Source organism: Notechis scutatus, chromosome Z, assembly GCF_049901735.1.
Source record: "Notechis scutatus isolate UNSWTSFEM ecotype Mainland chromosome Z, rNotScu1.2, whole genome shotgun sequence".
Classification (NCBI taxonomy): Eukaryota; Metazoa; Chordata; class Lepidosauria; order Squamata; family Elapidae; genus Notechis; species Notechis scutatus.
In genome coordinates, this window is record NC_142025.1 from 85,334,645 (window position 1) to 85,354,386 (window position 19,742).

The 19,742-nt window shown below is 35.1% G+C and overlaps 2 protein-coding genes across 4 annotated transcripts in view; one reads left to right on the forward strand and one right to left on the reverse strand.

Moving 5' to 3' along the window:
• The window catches only part of MARCHF10 (membrane associated ring-CH-type finger 10), a 110,001-nt gene extending 106,718 nt beyond the window's left edge, over positions 1-3,283 (forward strand). For both annotated transcript variants that reach the window (XM_087946991.1, XM_087946992.1), the window contains one exon: positions 2,651-3,283. In XM_087946991.1, the coding sequence (XP_087803117.1) occupies positions 2,651-2,679 (29 nt within the window). In that variant the 3' untranslated portion in view covers positions 2,680-3,283. The remainder of the gene's footprint in view (positions 1-2,650) is intronic.
• Positions 1-19,742, reverse strand: part of MRC2 (mannose receptor C-type 2) — a 107,258-nt gene that overhangs the window by 29,795 nt on the left and 57,721 nt on the right. Inside the window, exons 22-31 of one of the 2 annotated variants that reach the window (XM_087946989.1) lie at positions 19,275-19,438; positions 17,224-17,332; positions 16,045-16,283; positions 15,786-15,954; positions 15,453-15,602; positions 11,746-11,865; positions 11,151-11,330; positions 8,560-8,586; positions 7,433-7,655; positions 6,345-6,967 (exon numbers count right to left, since the gene is read on the reverse strand). In XM_087946989.1, coding sequence (XP_087803115.1) covers positions 7,435-7,655; positions 8,560-8,586; positions 11,151-11,330; positions 11,746-11,865; positions 15,453-15,602; positions 15,786-15,954; positions 16,045-16,283; positions 17,224-17,332; positions 19,275-19,438 — 1,379 coding nt within the window. In that variant the 3' untranslated portion in view covers positions 6,345-6,967; positions 7,433-7,434. Of the gene's footprint in view, positions 1-6,344; positions 6,968-7,432; positions 7,656-8,559; positions 8,587-11,150; positions 11,331-11,745; positions 11,866-15,452; positions 15,603-15,785; positions 15,955-16,044; positions 16,284-17,223; positions 17,333-19,274; positions 19,439-19,742 lie in introns of those variants that run through there. The other variant, XM_087946990.1, reaches the window with a different exon arrangement.

A 19,742-nucleotide genomic window follows, 5' to 3' on the forward strand; every position in this document is an offset into this window, starting at 1 on the left:
AAGTGCCCAAATTTTGATCTCATGATCATGGAGATGCTACTATGGTCATAAATGCAAGGGCCAGTCATCGCTGTTTTCAATGCTCTTGCAACTTTGAATGGTTGCTAAACAAATGTTTGTAATTGGATCAATCTCTTTATACTTCCTGAATACTTCCTGCATCAAAATGGTGGGAAACTATAGCACTGGGTTTCAGTAATCAAGGGTTCTGCAGCTATCAAAAGGGAGTTTGATGCAGTCCTAGCCTAATTGATATATAAAACTGAAGTTTTGCCCCACACTCCAACATCACCCCCTTGCCCACAGGAAATCAGAATAATATTCAATCTTGCTTGCTACTTAGTTGCATCTTAATAAAGGTGTTGCAGTGCTGCTTCTTTCAGATCTTTTCATTTGGCAATACTTATGCACATTTACCCAGAATACATTCTTAGTTGTTCAGAGTTTTTTATTCACTAGGGTGTTTTAGCTACTGCCCAGTTACTTTTGGTATTTCTACCAGGGTATTTCTAAACAAGGCTTATGTCAGGCAATTATCCTGCTTTGTATTAGAATTGAATTGTATTAGAGTTCCAGATGACATGATCTCTCATCTGCATCCTTCCTATGTTTTTCCATTACTGTAGAAAATTAATTTCTATTTAAGTGATTATGTACATAGGGATGCTACTGTGTTAGACGGCAATCTTATTATAAAGATATTAGGAAGAAAATAACATCTGATTTTCTAGGTTTCAATTCATGCAAGATGTTACAATTTTTCTAGTTATTAGAATCATTGCTCTTAAATGACAATATATCATAAATGAAGGCAAATATAGGTGTCCCAGAATAATGTTGTAGGATCCAATCTGGATTGGTCACTGGGACCAGAAGTTTAGTCTGAGTTTTCAGACTCGTGCTAAAGCCCATCTTCAAGGAATTTCTATCAGAATGTGTTCTTTGGGTTATTCTATGTGTAGTATTTATGTGATGCCAGGTTGTGTGTGGCTTTTTATTTATTGATTGGAGTATTGATGGCCAGCTATAAAATCATTGGTTGCTGTTTCCTTGTGCTGCCAAGTCCTTGGCTCCTAGATGCCTGATAAACTGTTGATAAATCAGCCTTCCTATTGACTGCCTAGGGGCTTCAATCATTTCCCTGGCTATCTATGCACCTACACGGCCAACAATCTTAGTTGCTGCTCTTCTCCCACAATCTCCCACCTCCAAGTGATCTTCGCTGTGCATCTTTATAATGCATCATGCGTTGTAGTCACTTGGAGGTGGGAGATACTTCTAATATAATCAAGTGAAACCCCTGCATGGGTTGCCCCTGTGGTTAAATAGGACAGATGGGGAGGAACCATCCAACTGTAAGTATACAACAGCAGTCTGACGAGGTACTCATTGGTAGCCTCACATTGCAATGAACAAGGATATACAATCAATTTTACAACTATTAAGATTGTTGGCTAAGCAGGTAAAAGTTAGTCAGGTAAATGGGAAATGGGCCCCTTCTCAGTCAACAGGAGTGCTGATTTATCACCAGCTTAACAGGCTTAGGAGCCAAGGACTTGGCAACACAAGAAAACAACAGCTAATGACTTAATAGCTGGCCATCAACACCCCAATCAACAAATAAAAAGCCACACACAACTAGGCATCACATAAATACTATGCATAGAAGTTCAAAGCACAGGCTCCAGCATGAGTCCAGAAGCTCGGAAGAGTAACCTCTGGTTCCGGTGATGCTATAATATCTATAATGATTATTACCTATAGTAAGTAGGAGGCACATATTTAAAATAGTGTTTTCAGCTATAAATCCATAAATCACTAAAATGCATTATGCTGTTTGCAGAGTTTCAATATTATTTTATAGCAAGGAGACACTGTAGTTCATTAGTTTTTGTATGGTCAACATCTGACATAAATTTATCTTTATAGTCTCCTTGAAGGTAATAAATTAAATAAAATAGTCAGTTATCTGGAGAAATGTTTTATGTATATGCCAAGACAAGCATCCTTTATTATATGACATTTCAGAAAAACACCCAATATATTCCGAGATTGAATAATTGGAATATTTTCTTGATTTTTGACAAACTAATTTGAATGTGTAACATTCATATATATACAGTATGTTATTCCAGTTGTTATTTTGGGATTCCAGGTTATTTTAGTTGAACTACTAATAATGAAGTGATGAATGTTTATAGATGCATAAACACAATTTTATCACTAATTTAGGAAGATTTTGTTAATACTAATGTGTATTATTTTTTAATTAATTGTCAATCTAAATTTTTCTGAATTGTCATTTTATTTTTTTGTATGGTCAATATCACAAGCTACATATTTTCACTAGTTACATTAAACTATTCTAGCTAATTGAGGCCTTTGCAAATATAAACAAATTCAAATGCAATAGTGATTCTGACAATTCTTTTTGGATGATCCCAGTTTGTCACAGTGGAACTAAGTACCTTTACTTGGCCTATTCAGTTTATTTTGATCCACTATGTCACTGCTTAGCATTAAGCTACAATTTATTATTGTTTAAAACTTCACTGTGTTCTTCAACAACAGTATTCAGTAAGTTTAAAATTGTTGCTGTTTTATGAGAAAAAAAGAGTCTAAAATTTATTTGTTTATTTATTTACTGCAGATCCAACCAATTCTGCCAACAGTGGCTAAGAACTGTCAAGCTGGATCTGAAGAAGTAAATTCCCTTTAGAAATCTGACAGAACTCTCATCTACATCCTTCCACTTCCTCCCGTTGATAACACCAGGCCAAAATGAATATGTGCACCATTCATATTCAGTGTCACCTTTTTAAATTTAAAGCCTTCTAAGGGCCTAAGCCTTCTAGGGTTGTTTGTGTGGTTCGGTTCTTGTCTTAAGTTGTATTACTAACTTTTTTTCAATACCATGGGTTATTAACAGCAACTTGCAAAGTGTAGTATCTCCTACTGATTAGCTAGCAACTGCTACTCAATCAACAAAGACTACTGTTTTGTTTGTGGGTACTTTTTAATTGAAGTTTAACTATCTTCTGGATGTTAGGTACCTGTTTTTCTACCCTTTCTTTAGAAGCCAGTCTGCATAATTTTCATATGGATCAGAGGCTTCTTGAAGATCCATGATCATTTGTATATTAAAATAAAGTTGTATGCCCCATCTTATAAAACAATCTGTGAGACACAGATGTAAATGAATTGATGTACTATTGTATGAACATCTTGCCTATGATTTGCATGGCACAAGAACCTAATAAAATACACAATCTTTTGTTCTCTTTCCAGTCACCCCCTTACTCTTTTTGCAGATTAGATAGTTTGCTTTTTATATATAATACCACTGTTATACTATCACCCTTTTAGGAAAAGGGTGAAAATCCAATAGGCATTTCCTTCATACGTCTAAGTTTAATATTGATGTAAATTCTCTTTACCTTGAGATACAGTGTTTTTTTCAAACCTCAACTATTTTATTTTGCTATACATCATTTGGTGATTTTTTCCTTGGCAAGGATTGTTTCATTTCCATGCTCAGTACATCACATGCCATAAGTTCATGATGGTTTAATGTTATAACAGTATTAACAACTGTAGCCCAGAACATTTGCCTCAGTTGGAGTCCTTAGAACACCACCACTAATTTCCATGCTGCCACAATAAGCTATATTTAAAGAATTTATTATGTTTCTACACCTAGAGACAGCTTTTGAAAAGTTACATTGCCATAAACTACAAATCGAGGAACATCATTTATAAATACATAAAGTACTTTTGAAGTGTCCCTATGCCCATAGGAGGGAATCCGAGAATACTGATAGCTCTTAAAGTACTTTTGTAGTTCAGACATACCATATTGGTTACAGATGCATGAATCCTTTCCAAATAAATGTCATTTCTTTGTTATACTGCATAAACAGTGAATGCCTTCAGTGATCAAGGCAGGATGAAAGCTTTTAAAGCTGCATTGAATAGCAATTTCTTAAATTTTTAATTCATCTTTTTTTTTGTTTATATATGATAGTAACAATCAAAACGTTTGCAACTGCATCCCTGAAAAGGAATGCTTTAAATAAACATACCTAAGACTAAATAAGCATGTTTCATAGATACAATCTAAAGTTTCATTGGCATTCTGATTTTCATCTTGTTTTAGAGTTGATGCCCTAGGGTTAACTATTCTGACTATTCTCCTAAAGAGTAAGTTGCGAATCAATTTTAGAGACTATTTTTAGTTCTCTATTTTAAGTAAGTTTCCCTTTATGCATTTATCTATATACTGTATTTTGACTTGAATTAGCTACCTGCATAATTCCAAAGGGGCAATGTTGCACACTATTATAGATGTTTGCAATTAAACTGAGATAAATTGTAAAGTTTAGCTAAGGCTAGAATTAAATAGTACTGATTTTTTGAAGTTCTGCTTTATAAATTCCCAACACATAGGATTATCTATCTAATGATTTTGAGTTCCAACTTGAGTCCTATTGCAGGAAAAAATTTTAACAATGCTTATTTAAGTCACATAAAATAGAATCTTCCCAATATTAATCAAAGCAAAGATCAACATTGTAAATACATCCTGTGAGAATAAAATAAACCACAATGGGTAAGAACTGTTTCGATTCTTTATAACTATTGAAAACATGGGGAAAAAAACAATTTTGCTGAAAATGATGGGAAAGTAAGCTTTATTCAAAATATTTATTTTTTTAAAAAAGCAATAGCTATTTTAAAATATGCCAGTTTCTCCTTTTTTAGCACCTTTTCACATTATTAAAAACAAATAGGAAATATTTAATCTGAAACATTTTTCCACTATATTCAAACACCTCCATTAATGGCAGGATACTTCTCCCCTCCTTTATGGAATTATTTCTAGTTATACTTGATTTACTCTGAAAGCAAATAATAAGCAAGAATATAATAAACATAATGGCTACAGTATAGTCATTACGGAGAGAGAAACTAAGGGAATTGCAGCAGCTTGAATAGCTGGGAGAATGAAGAGGCTGATCTTGAAAAGCTTCCCATCCTTTCAGCTCTGCTATTGCACTTACTCCTTGAACACATGTTAGCTGGCCTGCCTGGCACAAGAGATGCTTTCAAGACAATTCCCCTGTTAAACAAAATTGAACGAGCAAGCCAGCGGTTCCTGGGGAAGGAAACTGTGCTTCTTATAAAATACCCATTTCAGTGAACACAGGTGGTCAGTTTCCACAAGATATTTGCGAAAAAATCCTGCAAAGTGATTCTACTTCATCACTAAATGACAATTTTTTTGTGCCCAATGCTACAAATCTTGACCTCTTCTCTAGCATTATTAAGAGGACTGCTTATATGCCTCATCAGTGTGTCTCATCAGTGAGATGAAAAAAACATTGCACATGCTCAAAGGCAACTTTCCCATCTATCTTGATTTATATTATCCCCTGAGGAGAAAAATATTGAGCAAGAGAGCCATAAACATATATAGACACAAATCAAAAAGTTGCCCATGAAACAGTCAGTTATGAAGGAAAATGGGAAAGTTGGATTTGCTTTTGAAACATCCCTTACTATTTGTTGGTGTGGAAATGTGTTTGAGTGTCTAAATGTCATAGGTATAGCTTTTTTTACAAACACTTAATATCCAGCTTAAGTGAAAAATCTGTTTTCATATACAATAAATTCCTTAAGTAAGTTGTAAAAATATTTATCCCCACTTCATTGTCACAGTTACCATTCAGAAATATTTAATTAAAAATGAAAACGTAAAATAGAATGGCTCTCACAGGGTCCCTGTTTTAAATGAGGCTCCTTTTATTCTTTATTTCTGTAAATAATTATAATAATTATTATAATAAAAAGCCACTATTCTAAGCAGGTACAGTATTTTTTCATTGGTTCTTAGCATCTGGTATCCAAACCTTAAGTTGCCCAGCAGCCTATATGCTATTCTTAAATAAAAATAAAGGATTTACTTTTTTCAAATGATTTTAAACTCATCAATTCACAGACCAGCTTTCTGTTCCTGAAACATGGCTGCCCAAAGTAGGGGGAGAAATAAAATATTGAGAAGGGCATCCAAATGTCATAATACAAACTATACTCCTGCACGCATATAATATGACATCTCTCTCACATACAAAAGTTTGTGTTGTGCTGGTTATTTTCCGATTGTGATGAACTCAGATTCTGAGCATATCTGAGTTCCAAAATCTGGATGATATCTTTCTGCCGTATCAGGTTTTATACAATGTGCATTATTGTTTCCCATTTGTATTCTTATTACATAGGGCAATTACTCTTTTGGCCACATTTATTTTATGCTCAAACATTATTTCATCTGGGGAAATGTAATCCTGCATTACAACCTTCTCATTCTGATTATTCTTCTCTCAGAGATATAAAGATCTGAACACCACACCTTCTGCATATTTTTAATTACAAGGGTTTTTTTAATCAATCAATAGTAATTACACAATACTTTGGCCATTTTTATGCAGTATTGTATAAAGTATCTAATTACCAAAACATTTCAACATCCTTAAATTGTTTGCCACCCCAAAGCATTCATTTATTATTTTATTTATTAAATTTATTTGCCACCCATAAATTTAATAAAATAAATATATCTACACTGGTGCTTTAAAGTTTGTGAACCTTTTCAATATTTATACATAAATATGACCTAAACCATGATCTATTCTTCACGTTTATCTAGTTTTAACTAGATAAAGAGAAACCAATTAAATGAGTCAAAACATTATGCAGAAATATTGAATCTTCAAAGGGATTCACCAGCTTTTAAGCACTGCTGTAAATATTTCTGTCATGAAGCTGGCACTTATAAATATGAAAGTTCAATGATGCTGCTTTCAATGGTTTTGGGAAAAGGCTGTCTATGACAATGGATAGCATCATGGCTTAAAAAAGAAAAAGTCCCTGGATAGTAGTGGAATGGAAAATCTGGTCTCAACAGGCTCTGAAAAGTAATGGAAGGACATATCAGAGAAAGAAACAGACAAAACAGGATAGGAAGAGCATGATGAAAAGATACAACAAAATACTTGTTTTGCTATTATTATTGGAGAGAAAAAATGCTGATATACTAAGTCTCTAAAGAGATGTGAAGAAGCTGTACAGCTTACTTAGAGCTTATAGCTTCCAAAATGAGATTTTCCTTCCAAGAGATGAACCATCATTTTCTCTGGGTAGGACAAAGGTAAACTGGGATTTCTTACAAAGCTCCTTTTTGTATTTCTCCACATCTCTTTAGTGGGCCGCTGTCCTGCCTTCCAACCCTTCTGCTGTGATTCAGCAGTTGCGTTTTGCTCTCCTGAGAGGCTTTTTTTTTGAGACTATTCATGACAGGTACTTGTGACCGTCCCATACCTGTTCTCCCACCACCCTCCATCCCTACCCCCATTCCCACACTTGAGAGATTCACCATTAGTCTTGTTGTTCATTCATCTCCATATCAGATACCAGGATGTTCTTCTCAGCAGATTCACTAGGACTAGCGTTGGTGCGGCTATAGCGAGCACTCTCAAATGTCCCTCGTTCTGAAATCCACCGTCGCTTATACAGATAGAGGGCCACAGCTACCAGTGCACAGAGTGCTAGAGAGGAAAGGATGACTACAACAATGGTTTTTGTGTTTTCCAGGAAAGCTGCAGTAAAAGGGGAAAGGTTAAGAGGAAAGATCCATTTTTGTAGCTAAACAGTATTCAAAGAAGAGTGAGCAAAATAACTTTGTGTGTAAAAATGACAAATAACAACAACTTGATGAACACTAAGTGATGAATCACTGAACTTGGGAGATTCCAACCCATTCAGAAACGGTGTATATTTCATCTAAATACATTGTGTATTCATAGATTTGGTCAAACTATTCAAAATAGCCATAATCTGCAATTTTATATAGATGTGCTAAATTCAATTTGTATTTCTACTCTTTCTTTCAAAGAATAATAGATAAAATTTAAGGGACTTTCTATTCAATAGTAAATAATGCTCTATAAACTTTATACATACAAGGCATCATGGTCAGACTACAAACCCCATGGCAGTAACCATGCAAAATTACAAACCACATGTCTCTCACTGCCCCCACCCTACCCCAAAAAATCTGGAAAGATACCAAAACATCATCTTTGCTAAAGTCAGTGGATTCTTCAGTCCTATTCAAAATTACTAATTCTGATTATACTTCTCAAGTCATTGCTTCTTTCACATCTGAGTCAGAGATGAGTCAGGGTGAAGAATTAAAGATCTATTCCTGACATGCTGTCTGCTTTTGTTACGCTTACCTAATGTAATTCAAGTAGGGGAATTCATTAAGTTGAACAACCTGCTTCAAATACCTGCCATACAGAATATATTTATTTTTAATTAGTTTGTTTTACCTTCTGTTTTTTATTCAATTTGAGGACTCATAGGCAAGGTCTTGTGTTTACCGCATAATTAGGTCTTGTGTTTACCGCATAATTAGATCAACTCTCACCTTTCAACAATTGTATTAAAAGGAGTGTTGGGTTAGGCAACTGAACTATGTGATAAAAAGGCTAAACATACCTGATTTGGAGATGGAGGTTCCTTTCACTGCCATAGAAAATACAAAGAAATAAATAATGTCAGCTTCCTGTCCCAATATCAGGTAGGTATTGACCTACTTCTCCAATGCTGTTCAAGCTATCCCATAATGACTCATATTCTGCTACAGCATCACCTGAGTTGTGATCAAATATGCCTTGACTTCAAACAATATATCTCCAATTTAGCGACATATCACAAGGAGGAATTTTACATCTAGTTGAGCCGCTAATTTTTGTCCTCCATCATAATATTAAACAAACTAGAATAATACTTTAATTAATCCAACTTAGAAAAATGTGAACATACGCAAACCTTTCTGGGTACCTACACTGCTTAGTCAAGCAGAATAGAAAAGATTATATGCAATCCACTCATTATCTTCCCTTCATCTAGAAAGGGTTTCTCTTTTAACTCTTTCTCATTAAAGGAAAAATTTCATTGACTTTTTGAAAAGCGTTTGGTCTATTTAAGATTGGAATGTGAAATGAGATAAAGAATTTTATTACAACAAAAACTCCGAAAAGTGGAATATTAAAACATTACAGTAAAGGGATATGTGAAAATATTACCTTGGGACTGATTGGTAGCTTTGAAAAGGAGCAAATTAAATAGAATCGGGGGAAAAGACTTATAGACATTGACTGTTAAAATTAAATATAAAAGATGCTGGTTGAAATAAACTACTGGATAATCGGACTGGATATAAATATTAAAGAAGAAAAAGAAGTGCACAAAATGAGTGGAATATATAAAAATAAGTTCGGAACTGCAAAGCGTGAAGGAAATTATGAAAGAAAGCTCAGAAATATGAACCATATTGCTCACTAAAGAGATGTTTTTTAAAAAATATAAAAATAAAAAATGTATTGCAAAAAAAAAAAGAATTCCATAAATCTGCAAAATATTGCAGCTTCTTTCAATTTCTGTTGGTCCAATCAAAGGCCCAAGTCTAACTCAGGGTTAACACAAACCAAAGACAGTTTACGGGAAAATAAAGAACTTTGCAACCCAAATAATTCCTATCTAAACCAATCAGCCTACTGGTTGAAATTCTCCCTGACTCATCAAATTCATCTGCAGATCTTCATTAAAATATTTGCTTTTTCCCCATAAAAACATGTTCAAACCATGAAATGGTATCTGTTATAATTTGCCCTTGCCTTAGAATAGATGAATGGGTAAGAACTTAGGATGGCATGCTTTTATATGGTATGGAAGAAGTACTGTACATAGTTATTTTCAAAGAGATTATGTGAGGAACGCTTTACTTTTGGTATGGGAAAAAATCAAAATACAAAAGTATAGAAAAATACCAGTTTGGCTTTCTATAATGTAAGCATTGATACATCCAAATCTTATTAACCTGGAAAAAATTGTGTTTTATAAAGATATTTTAAATGAGAATGGTGAACTTAAAATTAGACCGGAATTACAAATTCAAAGGGTGAACTTAGCTTGGTGGCCACACTTGCAAATATACTCAAGATATGAGAAAGATGCGAAAACATGGGGTTTTTATAAAGAACCAACAGTACTTGATAAGATGTTATTAGGGACAGATGAAAAATTGATTTAAAATATATAATTATTTATTAATCTTAAAAATGGAAGATGAACAAGTTAAATAAACAATGATAGCATGGACAAAAATGTTTGGCTATACTATAGAATTAGATAAATGGCAAAAACGTTGGGATAGGAATTATAAACTGACAATGGCTACTGCATATAAGGGAAATCTTTATAAAATGTTTTATAGGTGGCATTTGCCACCAGCAAGACTAGCAAAAATGTTTAACAATATGTCTGCCAAATGTTGGAAGTGTAATCAAACCCCAGGTTACTTATTATCATACGTGGTAGACATGTATGAAAGCAAGAAAATACTGGACGAAAATACACACATGGTTGGAAAAGATGATTAAGCAGCATATAGATTTGAAACCAGAAATATTTTTGTAAGGTATAATACCAGAAAGCTATGATAAAAGGATATATATTTAATGTTACATGTACTGACTGCAGCGAGAATTGTATTTGCACAATATTGGAAAAATGAGAACACTCCATCAGAGGAAAATATAAAAAATTGGAAAATATTGGATTGTGCAGAGATGGATAGATTGACAATGAAAATAAAAGATAAAGGAGAGTATTACTTAATGTGGAATAGGTTTTATCAATGGTTAGAGGTAAGAGGTAGAAATTAGATGAAGGAAGAACATTGTTATGTATAAGTTAAACATGAACATTGTTTATAAAAATAAATATGCTAATATAATCAATAGGATTACCAATAAGCTAATATAATGATAAATATGGTTAGAATCATTCTGTTGTACTACTACTATTGCTATCAGTATATATGTTACTATTTCTTTTTTTCTTTTCTTTCATAAAATGGTATGCCCGGACAATACATTATATTATATTATATTAATAAAAAAAACTTGGACTTTAAAAAAAACACCTTGCAGCTCCTGTTTGCATTCTCCAGTACTGTAGTTCAATTTAGGGCCATCAAAAACCTACCCTGATTTTATCTGCACAAACTTGATTTGTTTCCTTACCTCGAGTTGTCTTACAGATGACTCCCATGGTTACATTTGAACAAGAGCCCAATCGCCAGACGCCATTGCTGCTCTGGATCCAATAGCAGCTATTTGGGCTGATCATGCTTGGTCCTGTATCATGTTGTCCCCAGTTAGAATAGTTTACAGCTGTGTTGTCATGCCAAACAAGTGTGCCCCCTGTGCAGAAGGGAGAAACATGCTTTGTGTGGTTAGTAAAAGAGCTATTCTAGATTACATGAGAATCTCCTCAGATCATCAAATGTTGCAAAGCAGCAAAAAGCTAGTCATTAAAGCATTTGATTAGGATTGAGGGTGGGGGAAACAGATTTGAGTCCACCAGCCACACCCAGACTCTTTTTGTCAGCCCAACCAAGTTTACAGGTTTATTTTTGTGGGGAAAAAAGTGAAGAGAGATCTCATGTAAACCACCTATGGAGAAAGAATAGGATATAAAGCTAATAAGTACATTGTCAACGTATGCTTTCAGAAAATGACTCTCTAGCATAGCACATTGCTGCAAATCAATTTCAAAGTTACCAAAGTTGTCTAAGTGCTGAACAGTAATACAGTCCCTCAATTCTGTTTGATTTACCTTTGGGATTAAAGGACATCCCCAGCCATACTCCTTTGGCTTGGCTCTCATAAACTTGTAGATGTTGCCAAATAAATATATTCTCCATTTCATCTTCAATGGACAGCACCATACCTCCAACTGTGGAGAATAGAAGAGATGCAACAGCCTAAAAAATTAAAGAAGAGTTTACACTTGCCTATGAGAGAGAAGCTTTGCCATAGTTCAGAGGCCCTTAAATTATACAATTCTGTTGAACATTCTCCTCATATGAAGGATATTCACCAGAATAAATATGCAATAATTTTTACATTTTAAAAAAATTCTAAAATATATTGCATATTCATTCTGGTGAATAACGGCATTTGATAAATTTGATGCAATCTTCTTGTAAGACTGAAGTTTACAAGAAACACAACTTCACATATATGTGCTGGGAGTGTCAAAATCTACGAAATGGCAGCATTATAATGTTCTACCTCTTTTATCTAAGTGTTTGACATCACAGCAGATACAAAGAGAAGGGATTTTAGTCAAGATGACACACTCACCCTCCTGCAGATTTTGATTTTTTTTTTAAATGTCAAACTTATATGCCATTTATCTCATCAAAGCTGACTCTAAGTAGTGTACAAACATTCAAATAAAAATTTAAAAAATAGAGACCATAAATTTTAAATACAGTTAAATTGGTCAAGATGGAAAGGAAGGGAGCAACTGAGACTTATTGGGGTCCAGGGCAGTTGGCACTGGCAGGTCTTCAAGCTCTTTCAGAAGGCTAAAAGGATGAGTACTGATCTCACCTGCAGGAAACAGCATTCCATTAAAATGGCCCTTGTCCAGGACCCTGCCAGCTGGAATTCCCTAACTGCAGGGTCTATTGTATTATTCTTCTGACAGCATGGATGGATGATTCCTCAATTTTCACCACCACCCCATACCACCAAGCAACTGCATATATGCCATTTGTTCGTTCGTTCATTCGTTCGTTCATTCATTCATTCATTCATTCATTCATTCATTCATTCATTCATTCATTCATATTCCACCTTTATTATTTTTTACAAATAATTCAAGATGGCAGACATACTTTCCTCCTTCCATATTCCCCACAACAACCACCCTGTGAGGTGGATTGGGCTGAGAGAGTTCGACTGGCTCAAAGTCATCCAGCTGTCTTTCTTGGCTAATACAGGACTAGAATTCACAGTTTTCCACTTTCTAGTTGGAAGCCACATGGAATCACTTGGAAACGAGATGGTCGGCAAACAAATTTAATTAATAAATGCATAATGACTTAGCTGTAATCCTTAAAAAGAAATCTTGTTGCCAATTTGACATAATGGAATTGATTGGAGGCCCACACTGTGCTTCCAAACATCTTCCTCTTTGACCTGGACTGAATCAGAGATTTCCTGATTTGCTTCAAGCTGCGCAATTGTAAGAAACAGATGCAAGAGCCAAGTTCCCTTATAGCCTTAGATTTTTAAATTTTATTCTAATGCAGGTTGACATTGTTGGATTATTCATGCATTCTGCTCTGCATTAAAACAGGGACAAAATAGGAATAAAAAGATTTCTCAGTTTCTTTTCTATTATCACTTTGAATTTCTCTTATCTTCCTTTCTATGTTTCTTGCTGCTGCTTGTCAACAAAATACAATTTCGGGATGCAGGTTTAACTCTTCATCTCATGCAGATAAACAGTTAAAAAAGAATTGTTGGATAAGAGATGGGCAGCAAATAACTTTCCTAAATAAAATAAATAAATAAATAAAGCTAGAGTCAGATGTAGAGCTGAGCTTTTATGAAAGATACTGGTGCTGAACGCCCTGTTTTTACCTTAACTTGCTCTTTTTAGTTATTATCAACTGCTTATCTGCTTATCTTCCCTTGTAAAGCAACTGAGAAATGCAAACTGTCCAAGAAAGGTGCTTTCTCAAGAAGCAAAAGGAGTCCGAACTCGCATGAAAAGGACAAAGACAAATAATCAGCAGTCCTCCAGCTGAAAAGAGGAAGAGGAGGACAAACTGCTGCCTATGGCCTCCGAGATATCCTATCACCCTGAAGAGATCTTTAACAATACTGAGCCTTTATTACATAAATTTATTTAGGATCTGAAACTGGAGTGGGAGAAATCCTTTATTTCAGTAAAAGAAGATTTAGCAGGTATGTAATATTTGAAGAGAATGAATAAACAGGCTAAAGTTTTACCAAAGAAGATATAAGACATTGCTCAGACGAGTACAGGTAGTCCTCAACTAACAACATTTCATTTAGTTCATTTAGTGTCCGTCTGAAGTTACAACAGCACTAAAAAAGTGACATGACCATTTTTCGCACTTACAACCGTTACAGCTTTCCCATGGTCAGATGATCAAAATTCAGATGTAGCAGTGACCTGTAGCATTTCTGACAAAGTCAATAAGGAAGCCAAATTCATTTAACAACTATGTTACTAACTTAACCACTGCAGTGATTCACTTAACAACTGTGGCACGGGTCGTAAAATGGAGCATTTAACAACTGTTTCACTTAGCAACAGAAATTTTGGGCTCAATTGTGGTCATAAATTGAGAACTACCAAGTTCTCAGGCCAATATTTTAAGTACTAAAACCTGTAGCATAAAAAATAATTAAGAAAGACGTTATGGATCTTAAAATGCCTCTGGCCTGAAGGAGGAACTGGATTACATCCCAAGGTTCAGAAGGAATTTTCAGACATAATCTCAGAATTGCTAAACCATATATTTCAAAGATCCTAAAGCACTGCAGACTACCAGATGACATCCCCCCACTCCCCCCAAAAAATATGGATCCAGGAAACTACAGATCTATCATCCTGACATGATGAACTGGGAAGATTCTGGAAAAGATAAGCATACAACAAATCTGCAAGCACCTAGAAGCCAACAAATATTTGTCAAAAACAGATCATGCCAGACCAATCTTATTGCATTTTTTTACAATGTCACACAATTAGTGGAACAACTAAATTTGTAGATATAATTTACTTTGACTTCAATCAGGCATTTAATAAAGTAGACCACAACCTACTATTTTATAAGATAGAAAAATGTGGGTTAGAGTGCTACAGGGCTAAAATGAGTCTGTCTAAAATGTGACAGTAGAAATAATTAAGTAACACATTTGGCGGCCTCTATTCAGCATAAAAAAACATTTAAGTATCCATGCAGGAATTACATCTGGAAATTTACATTAGTGGCATCAAGTTCCAATAAGAACCTCAGGCATAGCTTCTCAATATTCACTGAGAAGTTGGGAAGGCATAGGAAGATATAGATGAGGCTGAGGAGCTGGCAGTCAAATGAATATTCGTTTATCTTTGGTGAGAATGCAATAAAATATTGGAATTTTGGAAGTATATTCTTAAAAAAAATGTTTGACACAAAATAATTATAACCAAATATGCTAGATATCTTTGATGGGCAAAATAAGAAATAGAAAAAAGAATAAGAAATAGTATACATGTCATATCAAAGATGAAAGAATGTCACCTAACCTTTATATTAAAAAAAAGGCAGAGTAAAAAAAAGGGGATAGCTCCTCATCCTCATCTATACCTTTCTACTTATTTGGGGTCATGGATTCATAAAAAGAAAATGCCACTGGATTTGGACCTCCAATGCTTTAATTATAAGCAACGCTTCCAACAAGTAATAACCAAAACAAACATAGACAAAAATCCTTAATTATAACAGGATTCACCTTTCTGGCATTTCTTCACAGCTTCTTTCTGACCTAGAATAACTTCCATGTGGAAAGCATAGCAATGGTTTTGGAAAGGAACCCAGGAGGAATCTTCTATTGTTTTAGGACAACTTCCATTGTAGCTCCACTTGTGTGAAGAAAGGGGTCCTGAAGCAGAATACTTGGTTAAAAGAAGCTTAGCAAATATTTACATTGGTTTTGTCATTAAAAACAAATGATAAAATGGTTTTTTTCCCTGACCCCGTCATTAAAACTCAGGGGATGAGAGAAGAGAGTCCTTATTTCAGTATTCCCTCCTTTATATGTATAGCTGTCATACAGGTAAATTACCTGTGTTCAACTTGCAGATGGCCCCTTGAAGCTTTGTATTGCAAGTGGCAGTTCGCCATGTTCCATCTATGTCCATGTATGCACACCCTACAATTTGTTGCGGTTCTCCATCTTGCCAGTTTGTGTAGGAGACGCTCTCATCTGTAAACCATTCATAGTTACGTCTCCCCTAAAAAAAGTCAAAATATATAAAGTTTTGCCACATTCGACTAATCAATCTGGATACAAAATATTTGATACATTTATATAGTTGACTCACCTCTTCATTGGACAAGCCAATCCAGAGTGGAGTATGTAAGCTGTTGACAGCCTGAGTGAGGAAGGCCTGGGTGAATGGTTCCATTACATTTGCTAGACTTCCATTGAGACTCTCACATAATAACACAGCTTCGTGCCATTTGAGCGGCTTCATCAAGACACGGTAAGTGTTGTTAAGATATGAAAAAGTAGAGTTGAGAACAGAAGAGAAGGATGTTGAAGAAGGATTTATAGTAGGGTCTTGAAAGTGGAGGAAGAATTTGAGAGAAAGAAAATAAAAGCTTGGTTACCTTTTACAAATATACCCTAGAGCTATTAACAAAGCAATATTTATTTTATTCAAAATTAGTAGCAATTTGCTGACTATCAAGTAATTTCTTAGTGTTTTATTCCATTTTACTAAAATTGGTTATTTTTGTGTTACTTTATTATAATTTCTGTGAAATAGAACTTTAGTTCTTTCTGGAAGTCACTTTAAAAGGATGGTGGAGAGCCAAGATATATTTATAGATACTATTATACCTTGTCATTTAAAACAATTGTATTTAATTCTTAAGTTAGGAAACCTCACTCCTCCTCTATGTAGTTTAACCAGAATAAGGCAAATGATAAAGGAGAGAAGAATGTTAACCTCTACTTCTGACCCTTATTAAAGACTGTTTTCTCATTGTTAATAAAAAATGAGGAAGGATATATTTGGTCCCTATCTTATTTAATTAGTTGGAGTAATGAAAAGTAGATAGAACTCGTGCATTAGATACATTTTGTAGAGAGAAACCAAAGAGAGAAACACACTGAATAAATGCTCACAAAAGCAGCATTTTCAAAACTAATGGGTTTTAGCAATATACAGTTTATGAGTCTGGAAGCATTTTTAAGACTAATCAATATTATTGGGTATATTCTATGATGAGAAGCAGCAGGTTTCATGAACATGCATGTAAATGATGAACAAAGTTACCGTCCAAAAAAAATCATATGCCTCAAGTTGGCCAGTCTTGAAGATGTATCTGTGTTGTATCTGTGTTGTTGCCACAGACTAATATAATTCTTCCTCCCTTGTGCACAATAGAAATGAATGCCAACATCCTTGGCACAAGAAATAAAAATTATCACAAACCCTCTATGCTAAGCATAACTGAAGCCAATGTTATTTTCTTGCATTATTCCTAACTCTTACCTTTGCTTCTCTGGCATATAAAAATATGTTTCTCCTCTTGGCAATTCCTATCATCCCAACGGCCTGTAAACAGGGAAGGGAGGCCATGCCACATTACAGCACAGTTGGTCTATGAGAAACAGAACCAGGAAAATCAAACTCAAAATGGATTGAATATGTGCACACTGAGCTGTCCAATTCTTGTCATGATTACTGCAACATGACACATATGAAACTGCTCTTGGAAAATTTTACAAATTTATAGGCAAAGCAGAATAGACAATGGGCTCCAGAGAAACACAAAAACAAGCAACAGACTGAATACTAAACCAAGTTGTGGTTTTCACATAACTTGTTATACCTGAACAATAATCTTATTGTGGAACAAATAAGCATGATAGCTTAGTACACACAATATGCTGACACAGTAACCTCATTCCTGCAACATATCAAACCACAAACTATCCTATTCATTTTTAATTCATGCTACACAAACCCAACCAAACTGCTATGTCATCTTTGGAACTCATTACCAGTAGTCCTCGACTTAAACCCACAATTTGGCCAGGAATTTTGGTTGCAAGTCATTGTGGTAGTTAAGTAAGGTGTACATATGAGACCACTTAATTCAACAACTGCAGTCCCAGCAGTCTGAGTTCTGGATGTTAAGTAATCACACAGATCATTAAGCAGACAAAGAGAAGTAATAGAATAACAGTTGGAAGGAGACTTGGAAGTTTTCAAGTCCAACCCACTGCTCAAAAAGGAAACTTTATACAATTTCAGATAAATGGTTGTCCAATTTCTTCTTAAAAAGCAAGAGCTGCCTGCCAAAAGAGAACAAAAGAAAATTCCTGCACTGAGTTTTACAAACTCAGATCCCAAGGTTTTTTTTTCCAGCCCACTACAGGCCTTCCGCTCTTTTCCATGTGCAGAAGGGAACTGTTACACTGGGTTGAAAAAAAGGAAGCTCGTATCTCTGTTGGATCTTCTTTGAAGAGCCTTTCTACTCTTCAGAAACTTTGCATTTATTGGTTTTTCAGGAAGAAAGCTAGCAAGTACAATCTTTCTTACAGTATAAAAGCTGGAAAAAGCATATCTACCCTTTAGAAAGATTACATTTGCTAGATTTCTGGCTGGAAAGGTTGGGAAGAACCTCAGATCTTTGGATATGAGCTTCTTTTCTCCAGCCCAGCGCCACAGTTCTCCTCTGCATGGTGTGCAGGAGAAACTCTGGCATTGGCTTGGAGAAAAGTTTACATCCCAAAGATCTTCGTTTCTCCATCCTTCCCTGCAGGAGTCTCCCATACACACCCTGCCCCTGCAAAGTGGGGAGAGGAAATCCTTCCACAAGCAGCAGCAGCTTTCTCTGTCGATTTCCACATTGAACTTCTGGTGAAATGAGCAGAGAAAGCTGCAAATGGCAATCATATAATTATAGGATTCTTGACCACCAGTCATAAGTACAAACAGGATGCCAAATGCCTAAAATATGATCACATGATCTTGAGGATAATGGGAGAATCAGAACTTCAAGGACAGATTGGAAACAATTTTTTCCTGAGTCTCTCATAACTTTGAACACTTATTAAATAGCCAATGGTAGGTTGAAAGTGACCTGTGTTGCAAGATGTGCTGGTAGCATCTTTGAAAAACAGGTGGCTGATTAAACTGTAAGTAACAAAATGTTGCCCTAGACACTAGTTTTAACTCTAATTGCAAGTTTTAATATTTTTAAGAGCTCATCTAAAACAAAAAAAAACCCCACATTTATTATATACTTATTTAGAGGGAAGAGAAAAATATTCTCTGAAAATCATGCCAAATGCTTGAAGAGAAATGAAGTATTGTTTATGAAAACACACAAAAGGCCACTTTAATGATTGACCAACTTCAAAAATTCAGAATTCAAAGCCGCATCCTAGAGATACACAAGGCACAGCCTTTTCTTCTACAGTTTTTGGCAGGAACGCCTGAACAGAAATTGTAATCCCGTTTGACCGAATATGTTTCGTGTACTTTACTTAATCCGGAGCCTTAATGATGCTATTAGCAGCAGAGGTTCAGCTCACCGGCTGATCACTAGTAATGGATGTTCCATATCCAGATGGTTCTCCAGGGGCCCAGTTCACATACTTGACAGTCTCAGATTCTACCCAGAGAAATTCCTTCTTGGAATCATGGAGGCCAATCCATATATCAAAGGTTACATTTGGGAGAAGAGTTGTTATAAAAGCTGCAAGGAAGAAACAAAGGAATTGAAAGTACTTGGCATACGATTCAAGAAAGTGGATATGTTTTTTCTAAATTGAGCTAGGAACTCTAAAGTTGAATCCCATTATTCCCTCTATTAGTGTTTTTCCAGTATAAAATTTGCTGTCCTCCCCTGGCTTTGTTACCTCTGTTTCAGTGCAGTCTTTGATCAACATCCAAGGTAAAGGAGAATTAAAGGCTAACAGATTTTATACATCATGAGCTTCCATTGGATGGTGTCAGAATACTATGTTAACGCTGGTACTGCCAAAGACATTAGCTCAGAA